Source organism: Canis aureus, chromosome 15 (genome assembly GCF_053574225.1).
Source record: "Canis aureus isolate CA01 chromosome 15, VMU_Caureus_v.1.0, whole genome shotgun sequence".
NCBI lineage: Eukaryota > Metazoa > Chordata > Mammalia > Carnivora > Canidae > Canis > Canis aureus.
In genome coordinates, this window is record NC_135625.1 from 20,427,010 (window position 1) to 20,451,573 (window position 24,564).

A 24,564-nucleotide genomic window follows, 5' to 3' on the forward strand; every position below is an offset into this window, starting at 1 on the left:
CCGTCTGCAACCCAGCCCCTACCGCCAGCAGTGCCCTAATTCATCTGTGCAAAGCCAGTCTCCTTGAAGTCAAATGTAAGGACATCTCTAGGTCTCTCTACTAAGTAAAATTTCAGGCTGACAGCTGGGCTTTGTAAAGTAGCCCAGGGGTGGGGCGCCTGGGTGGCTCCGTTGGTTGGGCATTCGACTCTTCAGATCTCAACTCAAGGTCTTGATCTCAGTGTCGTGACTTCAAGCCCAGCATGGAGCCTACTTAGAAAAACAAAAATAAAAGAATAAAAGTAGCCCAGAGGGATTGCACACTCCACACCATGAGGCGGCTAGTAAAACAGGTTGATGCCTCCTGCCAGGTCCTACGACACCATCCTCCCTTCCTTCCCTGGAACTAGACCGCCTTCATTCTCCTCCTACTCTCATTGTGACCTCCCTTTGACTTCTCTCCTTGGCTCCCTTTCCTCTTCGCCTTGTCCTTGGGTCTCTGTGTGTGTCTGATACAGCTTCTCCTTGGAGCAGGCACCTGCTGTCAAGGCCTCCAGTATCATTCCTGAGCATGTGACCACACACCTGCGCCCCCCACACTGACCGGAGCTCTGGGCCCATCAGCTCCCACTCTCTACCTGACATTTGTTTCAGAGAGCTCTCTGTCCTCTCAAACTCAACATGTTCCAAGTTAAACTCCCCGCCTTCTCCACAAAGCATGCTCCACTCCCAACGTTCATTCCTGGGAGGTGTGAAGACCCAGGGCTTCCTCTTTGATCTACTCCTGTCTTCATCCTCCGTATCCTCTCCAACATCGCCTCTCTTTCCACGCGCCACCATCTTCATCTTCACTTGCCCTCCACTTGCTCTTCTTCTCCTCCCCTCCATTCCTTCTTACTGCCAGGAGAAAGACCTCCCCCCCCCCTTACACAGCAACTCCGTCACGCTCCGATCCTACCCAAGGAGTTCAACACCAAGCCTTATTTTGCAACCTCATCCATAGAGGTTACTCTGTCACCCAGTCTTCAGACTGAGCTCTGAGCGTAACCTCAAGAGCCACCGGGAGCGGAAGGAGGCACCAGTGCCAAACAGGCAGGGCAAGCCCTCTCTCCTGCTCCATCTGGGCCAGCTCTGATTTTATCTGTTTTTGAAGTGGGTTGCCACTCTGTGTTTTCATCTGGTTAAGGTTTAAAAGTGGAAGGCCTCTTCCAACGGATGAAGGGATCCCTCCAGTATCAGCCCTGATGGGTGGCCTTTGGACGGTGACAGGGAGCCTGTTGTTTTTAATCTAGCTCAAGTCACCATCAGAGCCAACAGCTCGATTAGAAAGTTCTGCTAGAAACCAGTACCTGCTTCTCTGCAACTTCTCCCCAGCGGTCTGCATTCAGAACTGACACAGGCCAAGTCTGCTCTCTCTCTACCAGGTGACTTTAGAGACCCTCCTCGAATAGATTTCCCATCTCAGCACCAAGGCTTTGATCTGGAAGCACTTTATAGTTTCAAAGCACTCATGTTTCATCTGCAAACAATCCTGGGAGGCGGGCAGTATTAATTTCTAATCCTCCCCACCCACGGCCTTTTGTTTCCACTGTTGCCTCACATAGACTCCTGCTCTAATGAAGCCGGTTTCCTGACTCATCCAGCGAAGACCAAACAGCAACCTCCAACTTCCTGGCCTTCATCTGATGCTCCCGGTGCTGGGGATTGACTACCATCTTGCTTCACCCACACCCCAAAGCCAGGCTCGGGTCCCAGGCTCTTGAAATGTCAAGAGGCACCAGGTAGAGTGAACAAGCGTGGGTTTGGGGGCTGGATTGACCTGGATTCAAATCCCAGCTTCGTAAAGCACTGCTACATTGGGGAAATTACTCACCCCCCTCCCACCCCGGCCATGCCTCCAGCTCCTCCTATGCAAACAGAAGATGACCTGGCCACCCCAGGGAGAGCTAGATGACATAATAATTGGTGCTCAGAACTTGGTAGAGGCTAAAAAATGTCAGCTACCACCCCCCTCTGTTTATCCCCTTCTCTCCTGACAGATCTTGGCCCTGGGACATTTTTGGAAACACATACGTGCACCGATGATGCACGACATAGGATGGTTCACTGTTGCCTATCCTAGGCTTATTTCTTTAGACGGCCAGTTACCTCCACACAGGCAAGGCCTACTTTAAGTAATAAATGGCTCACTGAGTTCAGAGCGTATTTATTCCTAAAAAGAACATCAAAGAATATTGAGGCAGAGTTCCTGCACCTACCACGTGGCCAGTAGGGTCTCAGTTTCCCAGTCTCGGGGAAGCTATTTGCTGAGGGGAACAACTGCCTGAGCGACCCAGGGAAAATCCTGACACTTAGCCTACATGTGCTAAACATCCTTTCCTAGTTAAAACTTCAACTCAAACTCAATGAAGACTGGGAGGAGCTTGTCTCAATAGCAAATCTTCACCCCTAGTTACCACACGCAAGACAAATGCTGTCAGTGGAAGAAACCTGTCTCATTAATCCTGTTGCACTTCTGCATAGGACATATTAACTCAGAGCTTAGACGTTGTGACAACAAAAAGTAATGTATTAATAGCTCGGTAAGGATAAAGTCCTTCAACTATACAATTCCACACAACCTGTAGAGCTCACTTGGGAATGTTCTATAGCAACATTCAGTGAACACCATGGTGTTAGCTGTCAGGAGCCACAAAACCTGGGAAGGCTACTGGCCTTATCTATGTCTTGCTGCTATACTGGGACAGATGCAAGCAGATTTCAATTCAAAAGTTAGGCTGTGAGGGGCACCTGGGGTGGCTCAGTGGTTGAGCATCTGCCTTTGGCTCAGGTCATGATCCAGTCCCGCATGGGGCTCCCCGTAGGAAGCCTGCTTCTCCCTCTGCCTATGTCTCTGCCTCTCTCTGTGTGTCTCTCATGAATAAATAAATACGATCTTAAAAAAAAAAAAGTTGGGCTGTGCTTATTTCTGATGAATTGCCTGTCTTCTGCTGAAGGAACAATGTCCCTGTGAGGGATAGGTCTTAGGTATTCACCAAACTGTCATCACTGGAAGACCTTACATGTACACTTGGCTGGGACGGAACTTGACAGATACAGCTCTTTGGAAGAGGAAAACTCTCACTGGTTTCCCTGGGCCAGTATGGCCCAACTTCACCCAGGGCTGTCCATTCCACAACTTGCTGCACTGATTGGCCATATGGAAGACACTACCATGTCCTCTGCTTATGAGAACACCCCGTGTCATCAATTCTAAAATGCACATCTCCTCGAATGTCCACAGCCCTAAAATAGAATGTGCCTTGTAATCAATTATGGGCCATGGTTTCATTGCAAGCAGTTTTTCTTGCTTAGACCTCCCTAAAATAATGGTGTGTCTTATACTTACTGGCATCTGATATTCAATGGACTATGGAAGATGTGTCTGAGCAAGGTTTGCTGAAAGTGAACATCGGTCACTCCATTCTTCCCTGTCTTCTAACTGACATTATGACATTAAATCTGCATTGCAATGTAAAACCTCTACTCCTGCCTCACACATTTTATTTATTTATGCATCTATTTGGGGATCAAATATGTATTATCTGTTCTGTACCAGACATTGAGCTAGATGCCATAAAAGTTGTAGTAAATATGACATAGTCATACTTAAGATGGTAGCAAATTCTTCCAAGTCACGTATTTGTGGGGAAGTTAGTTTAGTTTTCTGACTAAACAACACTAATAAAAATGCAGGCCCCAGAAAAAAAATCCAAACTCTGGGAAACTTGATACAACTAATAACTCGTTTTTTACTTCAGTTGCAAGGAAAAATAAAATTTTTAAAAAGTGATGTTAAGGGAGACTTACAGATTTAAAAAAATGTATAAAGGAAAAGACTTATAGATTTTTAAAAAATGTCAAGAGACATACCCCCAAGTCACAGTGTGTGAACCTTAGATGGATTTTCATTCAAGTAAACGGACCGTATAAAAATGACATCACTTATGACACCTGGGAACCTGAACACTGACTGGATATCTGACAAAATTGAGGATTTACTAATTCTTCAGATGCTATAGTAATACTGTGTTATTTTTAAAGAATGTCCATATTTTAAGGTGTACACTGAAATAGTTATGGGGAAAAAATGATACGATGTGGAATTTGTTTGAAAATAGTGTGCTGAACCATACAAAATGGTTTTTGTGAATCAAAAATGGCCAAATATCTGTCATTCCTATGGGGTGGAGGGACGTGGATGGAGTTACTCCTGAAACAGAATAGCCAGGAGCTGGTTAATGTGGAAATTGGGGTGATGGTGACAGAGCAAATTCTACTCAGTTGTCTCATCCTGTGTGCATAAAATGTTTCCATGATAAAAAGTTAAGAGACAATTAGGCCTCAGTACTCTGCTGTATTTAAAATAAGTCACAAACTGTAGATATTTTGAGTGAAACTGAACATATCACTGCTGAAATACTCTGCTGAAAATATTTGTTTTCCACTCGGAAGGGAAGGGGAATATGAAACTTTAACACTTGATCTCAGCTTCCCCTCAAACTATCTCTACCCCCACAAGTCTCACTTTATATCAGAAGTCAGTATTTCTGTATTTCTTCTGACTATCTGGACTAACTGGCTTGCTTTTAAACACTGTGCTGTCTGGACGGTTTGGTTCTTCCCTCCGATAGGGATTCTGGATTAGGAATTGGAATACTTGGCGTCACCTTTAAGTGCAGTTCTACACGACCACGCTACTTTGGCCATGAGTCCCACGGCCCTTGGGCCCACGGCCCTCAGCTCCCTTGAACCTCAGTTTCTTCATTTTGTAAACAGAGTGCACTGAACCCTAAGACAGTCTTCTCTCTGATGGCCTGTAGGCCTGGGGGTGTGGTATCTCCTCTTTGCTCAGCAACTGAAGCTCATCCTCAATTTGGCATGGATATTTGGCTATGCTCTGGCTATTTAACAAAGGCCTTCCAATCCAGGCACAAAGATGCTCACATGTCAGGGGATTCCAAACTACACAGCCCCCTGAAAGGCTCACATGCACACGCATGCGCATGTGTACACACACCCCTACAGAAAACCTTTGGGAGTCGTGAGAGTCAGTTCTGGGATGGAGCAGAGAAAATCGGCTGGGAACTACACTAATAGGGTGTTCAAAGGTACCCCCCAACCTAATGGCATGTCATGGAATAGATAACGTAACAGGTAGGTGATATGCCTTAATACAAGTATATAATATATAATATGCCTTAAGATCTACTGAATAGCCTGGAAACGTACTCGATATGATCAGATAGCTGGCTATTGGAGCTCGCCTGGAGCTCCGGGCCCCGCTGGCAACAGTCGTGGGGACCAGATGGAGCTCAGTGTGAACTGGGGACTTCATTCATAAATTGTTCAGTGAGATCGGATTAAGCAGGGGATAGGTGTATTGAGTCTGCGCGAGGGGACAGGCCAAAGAGGAGACATGAAAAGCACAGAAAACACAACAGCCGAAGAAGAAAGATCAAATACGTCACAGGGATCATGTTACTTGTTTTTATGAGACAGAACAGGAATTACTAACACAGTCACAACTTTGGCTTTTTCATCTGAACCACCAAAGATTACCTTGATGTGCTTAACTCTGTCTTCTTTCTCGGTCTTTGGTTTCTTTCCTGTGGCAACAACAAAAAAATAGTTGGGGGTCACTTCCTGAGGAATGTACAGAGAAACGTTCTCCCCCCACCTCCGCAGTTCGTTCTGGAACTCTCAATGAACTCCGTATATGCTTTAATCTACACATGGTCAAAATTCCACAGGGTTCTCTGACCGTCTCTGGTGACCTGATGGTCACTTGCCCCAGCCAGGCAGAGGTGGGACGATCATCCACAGTGTGAACAAGTGTTCTAACCTCAGACTTACCACAGATGTGGAAATACAGAAATCGTGGAGGTATGGCGATACATATTACATGGCCATTATTCTAGTCAGTAAATATCTACCTTTCTTAGAAGGTCGCTCAGATAAGGGCAACATCCGGTACACTCTGAATGCATTGTTTCCCTTCTTTATACTTTTATCCTTGACTTCCTCAATGTCAGGCAAGGAGTTCATGGCACATCGAAAATTCGCCTTCCATGTTTTTGGATCAGGTTTATCTACTCCCGGTTGATGCTTTCCTAACAAAATAGCCAAAAGAATGAAGGTTAAGAAAAACAGGAGAAATAATATAGGGTAGAAGTTTCTGGAAACATAGTCTTGCTGACCAGGTACTGCAGAGACCCCATCATTTTTTTTTAGAGACCCCATTTTTAATTCCAGGCTACTACAGATTTGCCTGGGACCAAGACTGAATTCCTGGGATGTGAGAACTTTTGTCTTAAAACCTGGACAGCTCTGGGCAAACTGGGACAAACCGGTCACCCTGGCATGAGAAAAAATTAATAATGATAGAAGATAGGAGTCGAGGTAAGTAACAGAGAAAGCTTGGCAGGTCGCGGAGGCCAACAAGCCCAGGTAACTAGAGTGCCTCTTTTTCATCTGACTCTCAAATATTAGTAAAAAGGCTATTCCTATAAACAGCTCCCTACTTATATTTTCTTATAAACAAATATATTCTTGACTACCTTTTGGAGAGATAAGTTCCAACCAAATTTACCACTCCAGAACAAATAGGTTCTATATTCCCCTGGCGTACACCTGAAGAGCATAATCAGAACCCCACATTTAAAGGAAATTTAAGGACTAAGTTGCTATAGGATGGGCAAAGTATCACTTCTGAGTGACAGAGTCTGTGGCCCATGTGTCCTGGATGGGATGTGCCTGGGGACACGCCACAGGTTTTTCAGAGCTGTCTTCATGAGGCCATAAGCCATATACATGCAGCGGGAAAAAAAAAAACCAACAATGGTTATTAACACTGTATTGTAGAATTGAAATTTGCTGAAAGTACATCAACGTTCTCACCAAAAATAAAAAATAAAAGGTCAAGGGATCCCTGGGTGGCGCAGCGGTTTGGCGCCTGCCTTTGACCCGGGGCGCGATCCTGGAGAACCGGGATCGAATCCCACGTCGGGCTCCCGGTGCATGGAGCCTGCTTCTCCCTCTGCCTGTGTCTCTGCCTCTCTCTCTCTCTGTGTGACTATCATAAATAAGTAAATAATAAAAAATGTTTAAAAAAAATAAAAGGTCAAATATGAGAGGTAATGGATGTGTTAATTAATGGGGAGAATCTTTACATAGTGCATAAATCAAATCATCACGTGGTATGTTCTAAATATCTTACAATTTTATTTGTCCATTATATCTCGATTTTTTAAAAAAAGAAAGCACTGGGGCACCAGGGTGGCTCAGTCGGTTAAGCATCTGCCTTCAGCTCAAGTCATGATCTCGGGGTCTTGGGATCAAGCCCTGAAAATCGGGCTTCCTGCTCAGTGGGAAGTCTGCTTCTCCCTCTGCCCCTCCCACCCCACTCCTGCACTCTCTCTCTCTCTCAAATAGATAAATAAAATATTTTTAAAAAGGCATGAAAGCAACAACAACAATAGCATCTACCTCTATACACGATGCGGTTTTAATACCTGTATGGATCGCCCAGTTTCTAAAGAGTGGTGCATCTTTTTCCACATCCCACCCATGTCTAGCTGCATGCATCCAAGGGATCTGGAAAATCTTCTTTTCCTAAAAAAAAAAAAAAAAAAAAAAAAGAAGAATTAAAAAAAAAAAGACTGCGGCAATAGGGTTTTAGCCACCTTTACAGAAGGTCTCTCCATCCTAGCCAGTAAGATTCTCTACTAAGGGACACTGGGTGTGCAGAGTGTCTATGGCAAAATCCACTAGGAACCAAACCTGCCTCCTCACTGGGCCCCAGATCTTGACAGTCCTACTGGGGAGAGATTCAGAGTCGTATGGAGTCTGGCAGAACAGGAATGCATGCCAAGGTCCAAGGACTTGATTTGGGGATATGCCAATGTGTTCCATTATGTGTGCCATTTCTCCTTAAAGGACCACAGATGACTGGCCACCGACCGAAACTTCTAATGCTTATTGTCATCATTGAATTCCATCATTTGCTAGAGAGGAACTCCAGTTGCCTTAGGTAAATTAAAATTTAGGCAACTTTCCAAAATTATACCCATTTGTGCTGCTAAAGGGAAATTGGGGTTATCTGAGGTCATGGCCACAGAGATCAAATACCTCAAACTACTGTGCATCCAACAGAAATAGAAGATTCGGTCTAATGTGTCTACTCAGGGGTTAAAACCTGCATGAAACAGCAAGAAGATGTATGGAATGTGTGGCCATGATTACTACTTTTCTCGTAGAGAAAAGGTTTTTGGTACAAATCTTACGGTAGACCCTTTCCATCTCTCTCACAGCCTTGAGAGGTAGGTAACTCAGTTTATACCAACCCTGGCAAACATGGGATTAGACACTAGCGTTTTGGAAACAACTTCTTCAAGCAACAACTTGTGCAACTTCTTTAACCAGCAATCCTGACAGGACCAGCAGTCACTAAGTTCCCACGGCACTTGACTGCCCACCTGTTCACATGGTCTAGTTTCCTTTTTTTGCAAGCACCTACTGAGCTACATATATGTAATAATTTCTGCTTTACAGTTGAGGAAACTGAGGAAGAGAATTAAGTTATACAGCTAAGGAAATTATCATAACAAGTGTCCAAATTCAAAACCAGGTCACGTACCCCACACTTAATCACCTAGTCCCATCACACGCTTTCTCCCAGGAGTCAGACGGAGATTTCCCATCCTATGACACATCTGTTGTCTTGGATTCTGTGGAAACCAGGCCCAGGAAAACTATGTGTTTTTAAGCCCTAGAGGTAGTTCTGGTAGATTCTAGGTATGGGGAATCCTTGCACAATACACCGGGAAAGGAAAAAAATGTCAGTAGGGATTTCCCACCACTTTGGTCTCACACAATGAAAGACAGGAAGGGTCCCAGTTGACCCCCAAAAGGACTCAATGCCTCTATAGAAGCCTGAGCTAAAAATACTTCAGAATATTTGAGAGTTCCCCAAAAACTGTCAAAAGGGAAAATTCTGTTGTATTTAAAACTCAGTTAATAAAAAGAACTGAAAGTGAGAGACTTCTCATAAACCCCTCCCCATCCATGGAGATAGCATGGTTTCAGGTCAGCCATTTCCAAAGAGCAGTGTCAGCCAAGGGCTGGGTGAAATTTTATTTTATTTTATTTTATTTTATTTTATTTTATTTTATTTTATTTTGTTTTTTAATTTTATTTTTTTAATGTAGATGAAACATCAGAGAGCAGTCTTTTAATGCAGTTTTTGATGTTCACATGAAAATGAAAAAAAACCAAATAAATGTATTTTGGTGAAGGAGTTCTCCTGAAAGTGCAACCAGAATCTAAATGTTTATGCCTACAGATGCAGATCCTTTATAGAATTGCTGCTGCACATTTCTGTAGGTCAAAAGAGTTGTGGAGGTGATGCAATCTGAAATCTATCTTAAACACAAAGTTGATTCTGATAAATAGATTTTTTTAAGCATCTGCATGCATGGAGTTGCATGTGTGTGCACACAGATGCACACAACTACCAAATTTAGTCTCACTGAAACTATGCCCAAATCACGAACCCACAAACATAATGACTAAACCTAGCAATTATCCGCCCTGGATCCATGGATCCTCTTTCCTGGGCAAAAGGTCTGAATGGACCTTTCTTGAAAGAAGATAGATAAATGGCCAGTAGCACATGAACACACCCCAAATCATTAATCATCAGGCCAATGCATCTCAAAACAATAATGAGATACCATCTCCTACCCCCCAGGATGACAGAATAAAGTAATATAAGTAAATAAATAATAAGTTGGTGGTCAGGATGTGGAGAAAGAGGAACCTTCCTACATTGCTGGCGGGAATGTCAAATGGTGTAGACGCTGTGGAAATCATTTGGCTCTTCCTCAAAAAGTTAAACACAGAGTGTCCACAAGACCCAGTAATTTCATTCAAAGACTTATAAACAGATGTCGAAACAAACATTTATATGTGAATGTTCATAACAGCACTACTCACAATAGCCCAAATGTCCATCAACCGATGAATGGATAAAGGAAATGTTGTACATGCACAAAATGGAATATTATTCGGCCACAAAAAGGAATGTGGCATTGACAAGTGCGACAACACAAATGAGCCTTGAACATTATGCTAAGTGAAAGAAGCTTTCTACAAAAGGCCACATATTGAATGGTCCCATTTATGTGAAATGAGCAGAAAAGGCAAATCCACAGAGATAGAGAGCAGATTAGTGGATGCCTTGCACAACGAAAAGATTTAAAATACTTTGCAATGCAAAGTGACTGCTTAATGGGCAAGTGTTTCTTTCTGGGCTGATGAAAATTCTGGAATTATAGTGGTGAGGCTTGCATATAACATTATGAGTAGACAATGCTGCTGAATTATACATTTAAAAAATGGCTAAAGTGGTAAATTTTTTAAAAACCTCGTGTCACTTTTAACTAGTTTTTCATGTTGCAAAAAATACTAACAAACATATTACATGTATCTTTTTTTTAAAAAAGCACTATGCTAAAGAAAAAGAAAGTGAGATTCATTTTAAAACTGGAAGAGATTCTGACCAGTAAACATTCCGGTCATAGATCATTGTGTCCTATGGGATGGTGACGGCGTTGCTCTGGGTCTGTGTAGCCTCTGTGACATCAGTATGTGCCATTAGAAGCCCTGAGCGTCCCCTCCACACAGGCTGTGCACACTGTGTATGGAAGTACAACATGTTCCAGACTCTACTCATGTTTATAGAGAGAGAAGACTCTGCCCACATGAGGGAAGGAGAGAGAATCATTGCTTGAGTTGAGAAGTTAAGATTATCTAGAGTAATGCAGAACAGACGTATGTTGACCCCAAGGGGAAACCGGTTCTCTTAACTCCCTCTGCCTCTTCCCTCCCCTAATACTTGTAAGATGTCCAATGTACTCTATTTTTGTTTGGACTCCTTACCTTGTGCTGAGCCTCTCTGACATTTCCACAAGCACAAGCCTGCTTTCAATGTGAACAGAAGGATAAGGTATGAGGCTACCTGGTGACACCGTACACTTGGGGAGTGGCCTCAGCTCCAGGGTCTAGGCAGCTCTCCCACATGAAATGAGCATGTCAATAACTAGGTGGCGGGGCAGCCTGGGTGGCTCAGTGGTTTAGCGCCACCTTCGGCCCAGGGCCTGATCTGGTGACCCGGGATCGAGTCCCACCTCGGGCTCCCTGCATGGAGCCTGCCTCTCCCTCTGCCTGTGTCTCTGCCTCTCTCTCTCTGTGTATCTCTCATGAATAAATAAATAAATAAATCTTAAAAAAAAATAACTGAGTGGGAATCAACCAGAGCTACAAGAGAAACCACGAACCTGGTCATGGCTGCCTCCTTCCTTCCTCAAGAAATGGCCCAGAGAAACCACAAGCAAGCATTTGGACCAGTCCAAAACTGACCTGGTCTCTTGGACAAGTCAATGCCAAGAAGGAAAATAAATAAATAAATAAATAAATAAATAAATAGGGGGCCACTGTTCATAATCAAGGCAATCAGGAGACACTTCAAGTCAGAATAGCCTTCTCTGGATTCTCACTGAAGAAATCAATTGTAAAAACATATTTTTGGGGAATACACAAGGCATTCCAAATATGGATGATGCAGGGATGAGACTGAAAAATTATGATTAATGATGAGTGGTTTATTCAATTGGTGATCCTATTGTGAATACACAGAAAATGCTCTTAAGTCTTACTGACGTGCAGTATCAGGGAGTTGCTTTCAAATGCCATACACATATACACACAGAAATATTTTAAATGTTAGTAATTTTTAAACTGGATGTGAATTTGAAAACTACACAAGAGGGGCGGCCTAGTCGGTTAAGTGTCTGCTTTTGGCCCAGGTCATGATCCCGGGGTCCTGGGACTGAGCCCCGCATCAGGCTTCCTGCTCAGTGGGGAGTCTGCTTCTCCCTCTACCCCTTCTCCACAATGGTGCTCTCTGTCTCTCTCAAATAAATGAATAAAATGTTTAAAAATAAAAGGAAAAAAACAAAACTACATTAGAATTTGCAGGATGCGTAGTGACTCAGCGGTTTAGCATTTGTCTTCAGCTTAGAGCGTGGTCCCAGGGTCCTGGGATCGAGTCCCACGTTGGGCTCCCTGCATGGAGCCTGCTTCTCCCTCTGCCTGTGTCTCTGCCTCTCTCTTTCTCTCTCTGTGTCTCTCATGAATAAATAAATAAAATCTTAAAAAAAAAAAAAGAATTTGCTATACTATTCTTTCTAGTCATTAGACTATTCAAATCTGCGAGTATGTTTGCAAATACTCATAATGAAAAGTAACAGGCCCAAGCCAAGGCCTTTTTCATGAGCTAGTGATAATGCTGCTTTGCCAGACATCTTCCCTGCTCCTTCAGAGGATACAAGCCATCACCATCCTCCTCAGGATGCATTAAGAAATAAGAAATGAGGGACGCCTGGGTGGTTCAGCGGTTGAGCATCTGCCTTTGGCTTAGGGCGTGATCCTGGAGTCCCGGGATCTAAGTCCCACATGGGGCTCCCTTCAGGGAGCCTGCTTCTCCCTCTGCCTGTGTCTCTACCTCTCTCTCTCTCTCTCTCTCTCATGAATAAATAAATAAAATCTTAAAAAAAGAAAAAGAAATGGAAACAAATTTAAGGCATCCATTAGCAACCTATTCGTCTCTTACTAAGATGTCCCGGATATGATGGACTCTCCACTTGAGAGGAACACGACACCCACCAACCCGATGTGCGTAAGCCCAGTTATCTTAACAGAACGAAGCCACAGTCCCCAGCACTGGTCCTCTTGGAGGGCACACACATCGCTCACCTAGAGCCGCCCACGGGTCAGGCAGGAGGCCTAGCACCGAGCCAGCGAGCAGCAGCAATCAAGACGTCCCTGGCCTGCTCTCCAGGGCCTTCCAGCACGGAGGCCTTCACCACCACGACCGACCGGTCCTGAACAACTGATGTGTAAGTGGGTAACGAAGCCCCACAGACAGTGCCGTTTTCTGAGTTATAACCAGTCCTCAGCAGGAGAAGAGATTTTACAACGACCCCAAGCCACTGAACACACAGCGGGGATTCTCAGTCAGAGTGCCTCTGAACAGAAGAGGGGGCGCCCGGTGGCTCAGCGGTTGAGCATCTGCCTTCGGCTCAGGTCACGATCCCGGGGTCCCGGGATTGAGCCCCGTGTGGGGCTCCCTGCTCAGGGGGGAGCCTGCTTCTCCCTCTCCCTCTGCCCCTCCCCCTGGCTGTGCTCTCTCTGTGTCTCTCTTTCAAATAAATAAATAAAATCTTTTTTTTTTTTTTCTTAAAGAAGGAAATAAAAGTAAGGTCTCAAGTGAAATATTTCTGTGGGTAGATGAATGCCAAAGCCTAAGTTAGCAGAAACCTCTAGAAAGATGGCCTGAGGAGGTGCAGGCACAGCGGCCGTGGCAGGCCTGCCCGAGCGCACCCTGCCCAGGCCCGTCGGCCGCCCACCGCAGCGGCCCCCCGGGCACCCATGGGCTCCTGTGCCAGCGTCGTCCTGAGAGGCGTCACGGCCCGCTCTCGCCGAGGGCCAGCACAGCGGCCTGTCAGGGTGGCGAAGGGGTCTCCGCTCCCTCTTCTCCAGGGAAGAGAACTCGCAGGCCAAGGGCCGGCTCAGAGAAGCTCAGCAGGGAGGGCCACCCAAGGGGGCCTAGTGCTCAGCCGCGCACAAAGGAATCCGCTCACTTTCCAGTCCTCGGTCAGAAAAACACGGACAAAGTGGGTGGAAGAAAAGGCTTAATGGGGGGGCCCGGCGAGGAAGCAAGCCTAAGAGGGTGCATTAGTTTCCCAGAGCTATCGAACAAGCTGCCACAAACCGGGCAGCTTACGGCCACGGAAATCCATCCTGCCACCGTTGTGGAGGCCAGAACTCTCAAATCTAGATGCCAGCAGAGCCATATTCCCTTTCAGAGGCTGTAAAGACCATCTTTCCCGGACATGTCCAGCCTCTGGTGGTTCCAGGTGCTTCCCTGGCTCGTGGCTGTGTCTCTGCAATCTCTACCTCTGTCTCCATGTGGCCTCTGCTCTCCTTTCTCTTCTGCGGATGCTTGTCATCCCATTGGCCCAGCTGGACAAGCTAGGATAACCTTGAGATCCTTAACTTCTTCTGAAGACCCTTTTTTCCCAGTAATTACACATCCACAGGTTCCGGGGGTTAGGACGTTAGCACAAACCAACCCACTAGGAGGAGAGTTAACCGCACCATATCAAGTGCCTACTCGTACAGGGGACACGATAACACCGTAAGTCTACCCCTTGCATCGAGTCAGCCCAAATCAGTGGAGATATATATTTTTTTAGTGGATATATTTTTTAAGAAGAAAAAAAAAATCACTTCTTTTCAGAAATCAGGAACTTCTGTTTAAATGTCATAAAAGGCAATATTATCTTGTTCTTTAAAACATAATCCTACTTAGTGTCTCTATACCTTGGCTTCCAGGTCTGTAGAATGGAAAACATAACAGTATCTCCCCCATTGTGGGGATTACGTGAGTTGATGCGTGTGTCTTGCTTAGATGAGTACCTGGCATTATTAACAAGCATTAGTTTTTATTATTATTATCATTATTGAGCACCTTACATTTCTTCAATTCTCCTTGATGACAGTCCCCCCTTTCCTTCTCCACCTGCGGCTCCACTAACCATGCAGGCCAAGACCCAACCTGATTTCCTGTTTGTTTCTTTGGAGCAGGCTAATTACAAACCCTTCCAGGATACCAATCTGAAACATTATGGACAGAGCAAGCCTAGAAAAAGAAATGGTTTGCCATAAGACCTTCAAATAGAGGGCAGCTCACCTGAAATGAGCACATCGTTTACTTATTTCTATTTATTCCATCCTGCTTCAGAAAAGGCCCGCTGAAACCGATGCACTCAAATACAATACGGTCACATTTAAAATAAGTGGAAAAAGCATAAGTGGGTGAGGGAGAAAGAAATAAGGCTTGAGAGATATCTGAAAAGACAAGCTTGAGCCAGGGAGTGATCTTAGCAAGCAGAGCAATGCAGCAGTATCCCGCACGCTTGTTAGAAGTGGGCCACAATCAGGCTCTGAGCTCTGGAGCGCCATACAAAGATAAAGCCCTACCAGCTGAATTATTCATCAGGCCCTTAAGATTACAATGAGGGGGAGGCAGAAGAGGAAAAGGAAATTTACTCAAAAGAGCTGCAATATTCCTGGCAGTGGGAGAGCAACCTCTCCCTTGGGCCCTCTTAAAGAAGGCGCGGTATGTTCACTGCTTTTCTAAGCGATAAATCTATTTTTTCAGGTGTTCTTTATTTTGACATCCATTCTCTTCCTGAGTCACTCCTAACAGGTAGGATCAGTTCGATCGAGAGTCTGAGGCTGATAAAGGAAGGATTTATATACATGTGTGTGTACATATGTGGGGGGCAGGGGGTCGTAAGGGACAGCGTACTTTTTTAAAGACCTGTAGGCACATAAACAGTGCTTCACAATAAAAAGAGAAAACTTTTTTTTTTAAGTCCCAAAACAAAAGTTTTCTTTACTCAGAAGAATACTGAGAGGAACACCAGTAGACTCCATTCCCAACACAAAACCCACATGTTTCCATGTCCTCCAATGCTAGAAGCCAGGAGAAGCAAGAGAGGAGTTCAGAGAAGGAAGAGGGTGAGAATCGTTAAAGAATAACACAGATCATTTCTGGTTGGCTGGTTTTGTCATTAATAAGCATAAGATTTTGAATACGAAGAGTGCAAGTTTCCTTTTCAGCAGTTTCCATGCATATCTTTTAGTAAGGACCTCTCTCTCTCTCTCTCACACACACACACACACACACACACACACAGGCACCCAACACACTTACCTTGTTAAGCCACTTTAGCCCTGGTATCGTATTTGAGTTTATCTGTTCCTCCAGCCACGGGCGCATCCGCATCCTTTCCACCGGCATGGTACCCTTTTGCAGAAGAGAAACATGGTATCAGGCAATTTTGCTAGCGACTGTCACGTCTGAACTGTAAAGTGCTACACCTCTCTCTAGCACTTATCTTCATCCTATTTGCATGTAAATTTAAGTTTAATGTGGGATTCAGAAGCAAAGATGAGGCCCATTCAAGCCTCCACGCTATCAACCCCATGGGCAGCGTGACATCATCCTCTTTTCAACCTCTAGCTGTATCTTCCTCCTTTTACTTGTTTCCTTCTCCAAAAATGAGCTCTGAAAATTCTACTGCGATGAATTTGGGTTGACTTGATCAAAGTCTCAGTCACTCTGTCTTCCAGCTTGCAGAGGACTTGTCTCTCCTCTGTGCCTCCCCAGCTCATGCCAGAGTGCAAGTATCAGTCCAAGAACCATGTGGGACCACAGCCTTGGCCTCAGGAGTCTAATTCCATTCTAGAACTCAATTCTAGAACCAGTACATCTCTCCCAGTTCAGATCCACTCACTGTTGCAGACGCCTCGCCTCGGGCTCCTTGCTCACACTGCACTCTCTGCTCCTCCCTCCCTACGCTTTGCCCATCCCTACCCATCCTCCAAGACTCAGTTTCTGCTCTCTCCTTCTCCACAGGCCTTCTCAGACCACTCCAGCCTGAAGAAATCTTCCTCCTGGACTTCCCTAATTCTCACGGATCTTACATTGCTCTTTTGAGAATCAAACATTGCTTCGGAGCAGCTTTTCTATGCTGCCTTTATTCTTATCCAACTCTCATCTATAAACTTTTCCACTGTGTACACCTCTCTCTCTTCCTAACCAAACAGTAGGCTCTTTGAGGGTAGGAACTCTACCTCCCGTAGGTCTTTTTATATTCCTACAAAGCCCAAAGGCTGCCTTCCACCCAGGAGATGTTTAAACAAGATCCAGACCAGCCCTGAAAGGTCAGCCAAGCCGGGCTGCCATTGTGGGTTGGCCCTGACCACTCATATGGAGGCTTCAGGCCATCATTCTTTGAGGTAAGTAATAGGAAGCTCAGGGACAGGCCCAAAGGGGCCCCCAACACAGATGCTCTTAGTGGTTCTGAATTCATCCCATCCCCTCATGCATTCATCCACTCATTCAAGGATCACTTATTGAGAATATTCCAGGAAAGGGCGAGACATCCTCTAGCACCTAGAAACTCCCAGTCTAACAGAACACAGGAAGGAAGAGATTACCACACCACATGAAGAGCCCTGTGTACCGAATGATACTAGAAAGTAGTCGGCAACGGACAGGGTGACGGAGTCAGGCTGGCCCTGCAGGGCCTGGAAAACCATGCCTGAGATTCTGGTCATCATCCCAGAAGGGAGGAGAACCGGAAGTTAATGCAAATGAATGATATGATTAATCTTGTCAACAGTAAAGGGAAGGGCTGATTACAAAATCCAGACCAGGGCTTCACCAACTTGAACGGGGACACAAATCTTGATTTGGTAAGTCTAGGTGAGCCCTGGGATTCCGCAGTTCTAATAAAGCTCCATGGGCCTTGGACCAGACTCTGAGGAGCAAGGCTCTCGATTGCCTTTTATTTTTAATTATGAGCCACCTCCTCTTCTGCGCTCTTCCCACAAAGTCTGGTCATCCTGGCAGGCAGACCCCTTCCGTTAGTCTCAGCAGGTCAGGTTCCAGATAACCTGTCTGTCAGTCCATCCCTTGTTTACATGCTGTGCCTTTCTAACAAGGACACAGCTCAACCGAACTTCAGCCAATCGCTTACCCAGCCAATCACACATGTAAAAAATGGTCTAAATCTTTAATCAGGACTGTCATTAATCATCAGCAGATTTTTTTTGGAAAAACAAAGACAGCAAGTATTGCCTTATCAGAGTAGGGCAGGCTCATTTACAAAGGGCTTCTCTTATTCCAGGTTCTACATTTTGTTTTATTTTAAACACCCAGGACGTCCCCGATGTCACACAGAGAAAAAACTAATCCTTTTACATGAAGATACTTCCTCTATTTATATTTGATTTTACAGCCTGGCCGCACGCCCCACACACTAACTAGGTAATGAATTACCAGTGGTCTCCCCACACGGCACAGAAGAGAACAGGTGCCGTCTGACACAGATTTCCCATGGCTATCACAAGTTGAACGCACATCCTGACTTCTGTGGAAGAAAGCAAAGATGGAATTCTATATTGACCCTAGCACCAGAAATTCATCATTTAGCTTGACACAAAAAATAAATTAGATTTCCGGAGATGAAAAGGCTGGGAGGATAGTCACAGAGGGCTAGAGACCAGATAGTAGGGAAAGATGCTTCCTTGGTCTGCGTCTTCTAGCTCTGTCGATGAAATTTACGGGGACAGATTGGTCTTCCTGCTATAAGGCAAGGTTCCCATAGGCCCCTGGTCTGATGGGCCACATGAGACTCGTGGGAAAGGCATGGAAATGCTTAGAAAGACAAAGAGGTGCTATTTTTTGACAAGAGAACCAAAATCTGCCAGAAATCGAGGCACTTGTGTTCCAGCCCTGACCTTGCCATTACTGGTGTGTGTCCTCGGGCTAGTCACTCAAACCCTCTGGTCTGCACTTTGATCATCTAGGAAAATAAGAGGTTTCAAAAAGATAACTTCTCAAGTGAGCTATGACCCTAGGAATCCTCCTGTAACAGGAAGGCTCGTCATCTGCTTTATCTTTTTTGTAAGCTTCTGATCTTGTACACTGGGTTGTTTTTAAAAGTGAAATGCTTGAGGCGCCTGGGTGGTTCAGTAAGTTAAGTGGCCAACTCTTGATTTCAGCTCAGGTCATGATCTCAGGCTCCAGGGATCGAGCCCCATGTCCGTCCATCCGTCCATCCATCGGTCCAGCTCTGTATTCGGTGGAGAGTCTACATGAAGATTCTCTCTCCCTCTCCCTCTGCCCCTCCTGCCGCTTGCGCGTATGCACACATTCTCTCCAAAATAAATCTTTTTTAAAGTGAAATGCTAAAATCTTATAATTCTATAAACCTAAAATATGAAGCAGCTACCCTCAAGCTTGACAAAGGCACTTTCTAAAATCACCTATCATTACACCTTTGAGATGTGAGGTTGGGATCATCTTTAAAACCAGAACATCAGCCTCTAAATCAGTTCGGTACATGGAGAGTACTTAGAATATTACTGGCACCAGTGATGCTGCATAAATGTATGCAAGAGTCCCCCATGAAGTTGACAATGGTATGGTCATGTTCACGGCCAGTAACAGTAATCTTGAATTTTAACCTAAATAACTGATTTTTGGATCTTGGAATAATAACAGCAATGGTTACCATTTACTGAGCATATACTATATGCCAACCCATTAAAACCAGAGTTTTCTGAGTTTCTCGTGTAATTCCTATAACCCTAAAAAATAAGGACTTTAGTATTTCATATTATAGACAACAGGATAGGTAAAGGAATTGCTTAAAGACAATCTGCTAGTAAGTAGGAGAGCCAAGACTCTCACTCGGATCTCTCTGAAATGCCCAACTTCAGAAACCCTAACACCTGCTCTTTTCTTAGTCTAGAAAGCACTCAGTTATGATGGTCTTTTAACTGTTCTACTTACTGAGCCTTTCCCAACTCCTGTCTGTTTTGCATACCACTGACATATTAAATTTCCTAAAATACCACTTAAATCATGTTAATGTTCTGTTCTAGAGACTTCTAAACATCCCTGCTGGATTTAATAATAAAATCCTTGGCTGAGATGAGGGGGGCGGTGCGCTTCTGGTAATGACACAATAGGTAATTCAGACCTAACTCCCAAGGTGAATAACAAGAAAACCTATACAAAACATTTTTTTAAAAATCTGTTTAAAAGGATCAGGGAAGTAACAAGTAGGAGAGCAGGATCTGGGGGAAGAAAGAAACCCAGGAAGGTAAACCTGATGTTTGGAGCACTCTTACCCTAGCCTGGAGGCATCTACCAATTCCAGGATAGAAGGCTGCAGGGCACAGAAGCTGAGCAAAGCTTCTGACACATTCGGGTGACCAGGAGGACAAGAATTGAAGATCAGGACCTAAACTAGGAATAGGGAGTCCTGGAAACCACACACTCACCCGCCACCACCCCCAAGCTTCGTTTGGGATAAAACTAAATGGAAATAGACTAACCTCAAAGACTGAAGTCGAGCTTTGAATCACCTCAATCCCTGATCAAATTAAAATAACCTGGAACTCCCAGAAGTAAATGTAATCATATCTTGAGGAAGATAACATTATCCTAGGATTTATATTATCTCTGGAATTTTTCATACACCAGCAATATAGCTGAGAACACAAGGATAAAAGGCGATGAAATAAAAAAAAATCAATGAAATATGAACAACAAAAACAGACCCACAGGGATTCAGACATGGGTCTTAAACAGACATAAGGGATACAGAGATACCAAAAGTTTTCGGACACAGCCTTTAACACAAGTATGCCTCACATGTTCAAGGAACTAAAAGACAAGATGGACAATGTTGGCAGAGAACTAGAAAGTAAAAAAAGAAATTCTAGAGCTAAAGGGCAAATAATTAAAATTAAGAACTCAAACGGTGGGTTTACTAATAGATCAGACACCCCGATAAAGAAATAGTAGAAAGAAGATAGGTCAGAAGGAAATAAACAGAATGAAGCACTTAGAGACAAAAGGTGGGAAACGTTAAAAAGAACATAAAATCCATAGCATTTTTTATTTTAGAGGTAAAAAGATCTAAAATATGGGCAGTCTGTAGTTCCACAAAGAGAAAGAATGAGGCAAGAGCGGTATTTGCAGACAGTGACCACATATTTAAATAATTTACTACAAACCCCAAACAGATAAATACAAATAAAACCACACTATAGTACATGTGCTGAAAACCAAAACCATAGCGAAAAATCTTAAAGATGGCTAGAGGGAAAAAAAGACAGGCATCACCTTCAAAGTACAAGTAACAAAAACCACAAGACCAGAGGCCTTATGGTTGCTACTCAACAGAAGCCATGGAAGACAGAAGACAGCAGAAAGGGCTTCGGTGTGAGTCTGTCGCCAACACTGACCACAGCAGCGTCCCATCCCATTTCTTCCGCAGCTGAGACATTTATTAGTTTTATCAGTAACCTTCGAGGGGTCTTGTCACCTAGTAGCCCTCCCTCCACAGCCATGCCCACCCCTCTGACCAACTGATGGAAATGCTGCCCTCCTAATAAAAGCTAGCTCCAACCTCTGTTCATGCATGAAAACTCTCACGTCTCTAACCAGCGGACCCTCTGCTTCTAGGGCAGGTCCTGTCTGCAGGACCCAGTCATCCGGTGTTACCCACAGATATTTATTAAACACATATTATGGGGCACCTGGGTGGCTCAGCCGTTGAGCATCTGCCTTTGGCTCAGGGCGTGATCCTGGAGTCCCGGGATCGAGCCCCACATCAGGCTCCCTGCATGGAGCCTGCTTCTCCCTCTGCCTACATCTCTGCCTCTCTCTCTGTGTCTCTCAAGAATAAATAAATAAAATCTTAAAAAAAAAAATAAACACATGTTACTGCAAGGGGCTCTGCTCAATGCGGAGGATTCAGAGATGTGTGAGACAGGATCACTACCCTCAAGGAATTCATAAGTGAACTGGGGGTATGAGACATTAATCCTATAAAGCTACCTAATAATACTATAATTATGATAATAAAAGACTGCACCAGGGACGGCAGAGGCAGTACACGATTAATTGCCAAGTGCATCAACTAGTTGGTGAGGAATACATAAATCACCATTGGATGGGTTTGTAAGGGAAAGCTTTGTGGCACAAGAAGACTTTATAGGATGGGCAGGAATAGTCCAGGTGCAGAGGGGGTGGCAAGGAAGCCAGGCAAAGGTGAAGGCAGAGCCAGGAACCTGGGAAGATGGGTCTCCTGATGTGGGCGGAGCAACTGACTTATGTGGGTGGAGCTTCGTGAGAGTCAGGAGCAGGGCAGCAGGTGAGCAGGGGAGCAGGTGCGCAGGTGGGCAGGCTGGTTGGTTACCAGAAATTGTCGCTAACCCACACTGTGGCCCTTGTCACTTAAATATAGTCATCCCCATCTTACAGAGGAGGGAAAGCATAGCTTGAAAAGGTGACTTCAGGAAGAGAAAAAAACATGTCCAATCCCCCAAGGCCCCAGAGAAGGGACCAAGGCTTCACGATCCCCCCCACCCCTCCAAATCGCCCAGCTTGTGTAGAGGCTACTGAAACCACTGGGTGTGAGCTGGAGACCGGCTGTGTGGCACTATGGTGACACAGGCAGCAGTCACACGGGGGCAAACACAGGCAAGGAGGTGAGCCAATGAGCTACTGCTCTGGTCCAGGCAGTGGCTCTTCCTGAACACGAGGGCATCTTTCCCCAAGTGCGAGCTCCGCTTGCATGATGTTCTCCACTCCTCACGCTGACCTCTGTACCCTTTTGGCCAAAGTTAAAAATTCCAGTTCAAAATTATGTGAATTGAGAGGAAGCTGGAGTTGAAAACTGAAAATCCTTGCCATCATCAGCCCCAACACCTCGCTCAAGCGCTTCCTAGGAATCAGACACTGGGCCAGGGGCTTTTTGTGCGTTATTTCATTTAATCTTCAAACCAGCTACATGAGGTATAGGATCTTATCTCCATTTTACAGATAAGGAAATGAAGCTGCTTACCAAGCTGGAGAACCATTAAGTGGTAAAGCTGGGATTCAAATCCGGATCCACCTGATTCCAAAGAGGACACCAAAAACCTCCAGTGTTGGGAAAACACTGGCTCGTGAAATCAATTTACGGTGCTTCAATCTTAATGTATGTGAACACAGAATACATACTATGGGAGTCCCCCAGATGAGAGTAAGGTTGTTTTATTAAGCTTTTTTTTTTCAATTTTATATTATATTATCCTGGTACTATGGTCAAAAGGGTATAAAAAAGCATTTTCCTCAGCCAAACCATTCCCCAGGTGTGTGCACAGATGTGTGTGAGCCTGTGGGGGGCAGGGCAAGGGGGGGGAGGGTCATGGTGCAAAGTAGGAATTGGAAGAGAAGGATATGGCAAACCTTAGAACAGGAAGGACTCCTGGAAGACAGAAGTGAAAAGCATGAGAGAAGTTTAACAAGTGTGGGGCATGGAAACAACATGTTCAGAGCTCAGATAACAGGGCCCTGTATCTGAGGGTGGGGGTTTGAGACCCGCCCCCATTTGGCTGCACTTAATACTTCGCTGCCTCCGCTCTGCAAACTCTTGGGGCCCCGGAGGATGAAATCAACGGTTACTGGTCGTGAAATCAGGAAAACATTTTAACACTGAGATGAGTGCCAGAGAAAACATCCCTGTCCACATACATGTTACCTGCACTGATGCGAAACCAATTTCAAAAAGTTTTATTAAACTTCTGGAGAGTTAATTCGCAGTGGAAATCAATTGCGTGACATCCACTGTTGTTATCACTGATGCAATCCTCATTCCATGCACTTACTGTTATATTGAACTTTGAAAAGATGTGCATCGGGCTCATTAAATAATTTTAAGTCTCTAGCCCAGTTTTCCTCAAGGTTTTAAGAAACTCAACCATGAATTCTCCTACTATGTGGATTTTTCAAGAGCTCGACCTTGGGGCACCTGGGTGGCTCAGTCGGTTAAGCCTCTGCCTTCGGGTCAGGTCATGATCCCGGGGTCCTGGGATCCAGACCCCGTGTCCAGCTTCCTCTCCCTCTGCACCACCCCCACCAATCGTGCTCCCCCCCTCAAATAAATAAATAAAATCTAAGAAAAAAAAAAAAAAAAGCTCAATTCTGAGTGATGAGGGCAGGACTGCCAGAACTGGCTGCCCTCAATGTATCACCACCCCTAATTATACTTTTCTATACTTTTCCATCCACCTATACTAGCACCCCCAAACTGCCTTGCTACATTATTACCCGAGGAATTAAAAAAAAAAAAAAAAAAAAAAAAAGACTCCCTGGTCCCATCAAGACTCACTGAGTAAGAATTTCCAGGGCTTAGGAACCAGGAATTCTTTTTATTAACCCAGGGCAATTCAGATATGCAGCTAGCTACCTGTGGATATCACTGCCACTCAGTAAGTACCACCAGCTCAATGGCCTTCCAGATCCTCTATGTATGATAAACATCTCCAAATGAGTCATAGGAAAACGAGGACGCCCATGGCGAATAGATTTCATCATGAATAGAATATAAATACGTATGAAATTAAAATTCTAAAATGCCTTTAAATACCACGGAACAAGTTTCCCATACTGAGAATCATCCAAATTATAGTTTTGCATATTCCCTGTTCTACCCACAATTTTCTTATTGGACGTGTTTTCTATATCCTTTTAGAAGAGATTACCATAGCTACTTTACAAAAATTTCCCTGCCTCTGACCACAAACTAACTCTGGTCCCTGAAACAGTGTGATTTAGCCTCTGATAGGGACTTGCACTGCATCACTGCAACCGAAACTGACTTAGGGCCTCCACATGGGTGCTCGAAAGACACCAAAATACATCACCAGTTTTCCATAACTGTGGTGAGCCAACGGTCATTCTAGGAAACAGTTCTCGATGCGGCCTAAAGAGAACAGGAGTTCTCTCCATCCAGAGGGCAGGCCTTGAAAAAACACTGGACATGCTCTGTCGAGGCAGATACGTGC

At 44.6% G+C, this 24,564-nt stretch overlaps 1 protein-coding gene across 7 annotated transcripts in view; it reads right to left on the minus strand.

Annotated features, from left to right (window-relative positions):
* The window catches only part of IRF2 (interferon regulatory factor 2), a 79,299-nt gene that overhangs the window by 24,863 nt on the left and 29,872 nt on the right, over positions 1-24,564 (minus strand). For all 7 annotated transcript variants that reach the window (XM_077848682.1, XM_077848683.1, XM_077848686.1 and 4 more), the window contains 4 exons: positions 15,863-15,955; positions 7,533-7,632; positions 5,955-6,131; positions 5,581-5,627 (listed from right to left, as the gene is read on the minus strand). In XM_077848682.1, the coding sequence (XP_077704808.1) occupies positions 5,581-5,627; positions 5,955-6,131; positions 7,533-7,632; positions 15,863-15,949 (411 nt within the window). In that variant the 5' untranslated portion in view covers positions 15,950-15,955. The remainder of the gene's footprint in view (positions 1-5,580; positions 5,628-5,954; positions 6,132-7,532; positions 7,633-15,862; positions 15,956-24,564) is intronic.